This window comes from Lutra lutra, chromosome 15 (assembly GCF_902655055.1).
Source record: "Lutra lutra chromosome 15, mLutLut1.2, whole genome shotgun sequence".
NCBI lineage: Eukaryota > Metazoa > Chordata > Mammalia > Carnivora > Mustelidae > Lutra > Lutra lutra.
The window spans coordinates 29477975-29482916 of NC_062292.1; the positions used below are offsets into that span (position 1 = coordinate 29477975).

The 4942-nt window shown below is 60.5% G+C and overlaps 1 protein-coding gene across 1 annotated transcript; it reads left to right on the forward strand.

The window, feature by feature from the left end:
- Positions 1–971: 971 nt before the first annotated feature.
- On the forward strand, positions 972–4720 carry LOC125085944 (left-right determination factor 1-like). The gene is made up of 4 exons (XM_047704910.1): positions 972–1221; positions 2508–2754; positions 2985–3227; positions 3542–4720. Exons 1-4 carry the CDS (start codon positions 972–974, stop codon positions 3903–3905), a joined length of 1104 nt encoding a protein of 367 aa, XP_047560866.1. The 3' UTR covers positions 3906–4720.
- The last annotated feature ends 222 nt before the right edge of the window (positions 4721–4942 follow it).

The following is a 4942-nucleotide window of genomic DNA, read 5'->3' on the forward strand; positions in this document are numbered from 1 at the left end:
GAGTCACGAGGGCCTTGAGGAACTTGCTAGAAGGTCCGACAGTCATCAAGGTGCACAGGCCCCATATGTGCCCCCAGCCAGTCTAAACCCTGTGTTTCAGAGGCCCTGGAAGGCTCCCAAGCCCAAGTGCTCAGTACCTAAGGCTTTGGACAAGACAGGACTGTGGGCAACTATGGCCTCACTTTCTAGGTCCTGGTCCCTTGACCCGGTCCCCCTGAGTGCCAGTGTGAGCCCAAGGCCAGACTCAGGCTATGGAGTGCTCCCAGAGCGACTGGCACAGCTGACGGGCCTCGGCTGTTGGACTGCGAAGACACTTGCATAGTTGCCCTTCCTGGGACCCCCAGAGAGCCAGGCCTGACAGCAGTGGCTTCCTTAATCACAGACAGGACTCGGTCTTCGGAGTGCCTGTGGAGAGGAGCAGAAGGGGTCCCACAGGGATGGAGAGTAGGGGAAGATGGGTTGGGGGCTTCTGTGGGCACTTGTTGGATGGGGCCTGGCCCAGAGCGGGCAGGAATGGAGAGTCCTCTCCTTCCTTCCTGACCAACACACCGAGACCCAGACTGGCCTCCAGGAAAGGGATTTCAACAGATGCCTGATAGGATTCTCGTTGATACAGAATAGGCCCACTTTTTCATAGGCTGGGACCAGGGTAGCACCAGGGAAATTTAAGATTCACTAAAGTCACTCCTGACTGCCCAGACAGCCATGGCCAGAGGCCCCAGGCTGGTGTGGCATCCAGACAGGCCTCCCTGAGCGTTCTCCACGGCCCCCTCCTCCAAGCTCCTGGACCTGTCTGGCTGCTCAGCAACCAGGGGTCCGAGGGGTGTGGCCTCCCTCCCTCCGGGCTCAGCCCCAGGCTGCCTATAAAGCCAGTCCGACCCTGAGCCCAATCAGCCCGGTCCCTCCTCAAGCCTCCTCCCGGGACAGGTCTGTCTGCTCCGCGGCCACTCCTTCTCCCCGAGCGCCGCCCCATGAGGTCGCTGTGGCTGTGCTGGGCGCTGTGGGCCCTGCCCCTACCGGGCCCCGGGGCCGCCCTGAGCGGGGAGCACATCCTCAGCACCCTGCTGCGGCAGCTGCAGCTCCGAGAGGCGCCCGTCCTGGACGCAGGCGACCTGGAGGAGCTGGTCACCCCCGCGCACGTAATGGCCCAGTACGTGGCCCTGTTGCAGCGCAGCCACGGGGTCCGCTCTCGAGGGAAGAGGTTCAGCCAGAGGTTCCGAGGTGAGGACCCCCTGCCGCCGGGCCCGGGTCCGGCTGGGGGCGGGCGGGGCGAAGATGGGAGGAGCCTGTTCTGGGGACGCGGCGACAGGTACCCCTGGGTGCGAGGACGGCTGCGTCTCGGGGGAAGGGGGTCTCTGTCTGCCCCGAGCGCCCCCGCCGCTCAGGCCCAGGAGGAGCTGCCCCACTGCCAAGGCCGAGGCAAGAGAGGAAGGACCTGGGGTTCGGGGCTCCCCTCTGCTATTTGTCCTCCTGCCCTAGAGGAGTCTCCCGGCGTCTCTGAGCTTGTTGGCTTCCCTGGAAACGGGAGTGGGGGGGTTGTGTGTGTGTGAACCGGTTCTGATTCCCTCCCAGAGTGGGGGGCAGCTTGTGAGATGAGAGGAAAGGGCTGATTCCATCATTTTCAAGGTCAGCCTGTGGAGAGGTGAATGGCACGGCACCCTCTCAGCTCCGTGGGGCTGGGGCTCCCCTCCTCAGTGCCCAGGGCGGACCCACACCTGCTGCTTTCCAGCTGGGAGGGTGGGTGCCTGGAGGCCTGGAGACTCGGCAGAGGTGACTGCCCTCCCAGTTTTGCTGTGCACCCTTTGCCCAGCGAAGGTTGCATGTGACTCTCGAAGTCAGGGTTGTGAGTTTGAGCCCCACACTGGGCATAGAGATTTTTTTTTTAAAGATTTTATTTATTTATTTGACAGAGAGATCACAAGCAGGCAGAGAGGCAGGCAGAGAGAGGAGGAAGCAAGCTTCCCTCTGAGCAGAGAGCCCGATGCGGGGCTCCGATCCCAGGACTCCGATATCATGACCTGAGCTGAAGGCAGCGGCTTAACCCACTGAGCCACCCAGGCGCCCCTGGGCATAGAGATTTCTTAAAAATAAAATCTTAGGGGCACTCAGGTGGCTCAGTCGGTTGAATATGGACTCCTAATTTTGGCTGTTGTCATCATCTCCAGGTCCTGAGATAGAGCCCTCCTGGGCTCAACACTGGCGGGGAGCCTACTTGAGATCCTTTTTCTCCCTGTGCGCCTCCCCCTGCACCTCCCCTTGAGGGACCCACGTGCACTCTCTCTCTCAATAAAATAAAATATTTTTCAAAACAAACAAAACAGAAAACTGCATGCCTGTGCACCTGAGGCCAAACCCCAGCCCCCACATCGATCCTGCAGATTCCTGGGGACCTCCCTGTGGATCTCCCTGGGGACTTCCAGGGAAATGCTATTGGCTGGCCCCAAATCCTGATCCCCTCGCAGCCACCTGGTGCTGGAGAGGCCTCCTGACCCTGTTCCTGTCTCCAGAGGTGGCGGGCAGGTGGTTGGCTTCCGAGGCCTCCACGCACCTGCTGGTGTTCAGCATGGAGCGGCGGCTGCCCCCCAACAGCGAGCTGGTGCGGGCGGTGCTGCGCCTTTTCCAGGAGCCGGTGCCCAGGGCCGCGCTGCGCAGGCATGAGCGACTGTCCCCGCACAGCGCCCGCGCCCGCGTCACCGTCGAGTGGCTGCAGGTCCGCGAAGACAGCTCCAACCGCACCTCGCTGGTGGACTCCAGGTGGGTGTTGCTAACGGGGAGAGGAGGGGGTGTGGAGGTCGCAGCGCGGGCGGGGCGTGTAAGGGAGGGGAGGGGAGGGAGGGAAGGGAAGGGAAGTCCTAGCTCGGGGGAGAGGGGGCGGGAGTCCCGGGGCGGAGGGGCTCCAGCGCAGGGGATGCGAGGGGGAGGCTCCCCGGGAGAAACCCCCAGCGCCCAGCTCAGGCTCCCGTCTTCGTGCTGCCCTGTCGCAGGCTGGTGTCCCTCCACGAGAGCGGCTGGAAGGCCTTCGACGTGACAGAGGCGGTGACCTTCTGGCAGCAGCTGAGCCGGCCTCGCCAGCCTCTGCTCCTGCAGGTGACGGTGCACAGGGAGCACCTGGGCTCGCTGGCCTCGGGCGCCCACAAGCTGGTGCGCTTCGCCTCCCAGGGGCCCGAGGGCCCGCGGCAGGGCGAGCCCCAGCTGGAGCTGCACACGCTGGACCTGGGGGCCTACGGGTAGGAGCCCGGGCCCCACGGGGGAACCCCGATCACAGAGCACAGGGGGAACGCCAGCTCAGTCCAAGTGGGACATTTCAGGGTGCCCATGGGAGTGAGTGCCCGCAGGAGATTGTCCTTCAGTCTCAGGACAAGTGGCCCTTGTGATGTACTGTTTGGCTGTTGGTAGTGACCGTCCTTGCCACAAATAGCCTTTTGAACGTAAGGAGCAGCGAGGGATGGTAAAGCTCCCTCCCAGATGCCCCAACCCCGCCCCGCCCCATACCCCGCCCCCCGCTGACCTCTGCCTCTCCTTACTCCCGCCCCCTTCGCAGAGCTCGGGGCGACTGTGACCCCGAGGCGCCCGTGACGGAGACCACCCGCTGCTGCCGCCAGGAGATGTACATTGACCTGCAGGGGATGAAGTGGGCTGAGAACTGGGTCCTAGAGCCCCCGGGCTTCCTGGCCTACGAGTGCGTGGGCGCCTGCCAGCAGCCCCCGCGGCCCCTGCCCTTCGAGTGGCCATTTCTGGGCCCGCGGCAGTGCATCGCCTCTGAGACGACCTCGCTGCCCATGATCGTGAGCGTCAAGGAAGGAGGCAGAACCAGGCTCCAGGTGGTCAGCCTGCCCAACATGAGGGTGCAGAAGTGCAGCTGCTCCTGGGACGGGGCGCCCGTGCCCCGGAAGCTGGAGCCTTAGGTGGGGGGCAGAGCCACCCAGGTGTCAGGCTGGACAGATGCACAGAAACAGGTCTTGACATAGGTGTTAATTTCCTCCTTAGCAGGTGACCCCTGGCCCCACTCAGCACCCTGTTTTACCTTTCCTGCACGTTCTTCCATTTCTTGTCCTCTTCTGCACCATCACCCACCCTAAGCACTTACATGAGTCACTAATGCAGCTCTTACTGCTGAGTTCTAGAAGGAAATCCCAGCCTCCTTGTTATAGGATGCAGCGGGCTCAGACAGACTGCCTGCTGGGAGTTTCCGTGGCAAATTCTCAGCTGACTATGGTACAACGTGCCCTATGATGTGAGCTGGGGAAACAGATTTACTCTACTACATGATGGGAATTACAACAAAACTTTAAGAAATCCCCCAGTTTCCCTAGGTAGGGAGGAGGTCTAAAAAAGAACACCCTTTCCCCAAAACGCCGACCCATTCAGGATTCTTGTGAACAAACTCCCCTGAGAGATTGCCAGGAGGGAGGACCAAGGGCTTCCACCTGGGGCAGTGGGCAGGGAGTCAGGACACCTGGTTTCTGGATGGAACGGGGTCACAATTGTGACCTCAAGCCAATGGGGTCACCCTTTCCTCTTAAAAGGGAGAAGGTGGGAATCAGCTCTGAGTCATTGCCCTGGGGGTCAGAGAGCCCTAACCTCTCCCCTGCCCCCACCCCCCAGCATTTCCTGTACATAGTTGCATTATTTCCCCCATGGTTTTAGAATTTTCCCCACCAGAACCCATGTGTATTTACTTTAAAAAAAAAAATGTAGCCAAAAGAGTTGAGTGTAGATAATCCTCCAAAATAAAGTGACGGTTTGCTTTGTGTTTCTGCATTTAGTTTCTGGTACCCTTTACTTGAGAGAGAAGGGAGCAATGATGGGGACAAGATCTCATAATGACGTGAAGAGAGGGGGTGACCGAGACCCCCAAACACTGTAATAACTAGGTTTAGATTAAGCTTTCATTTATAACATTTAGATTCTCCACCCCCCCTCACTCCAAAACCAGTATTGT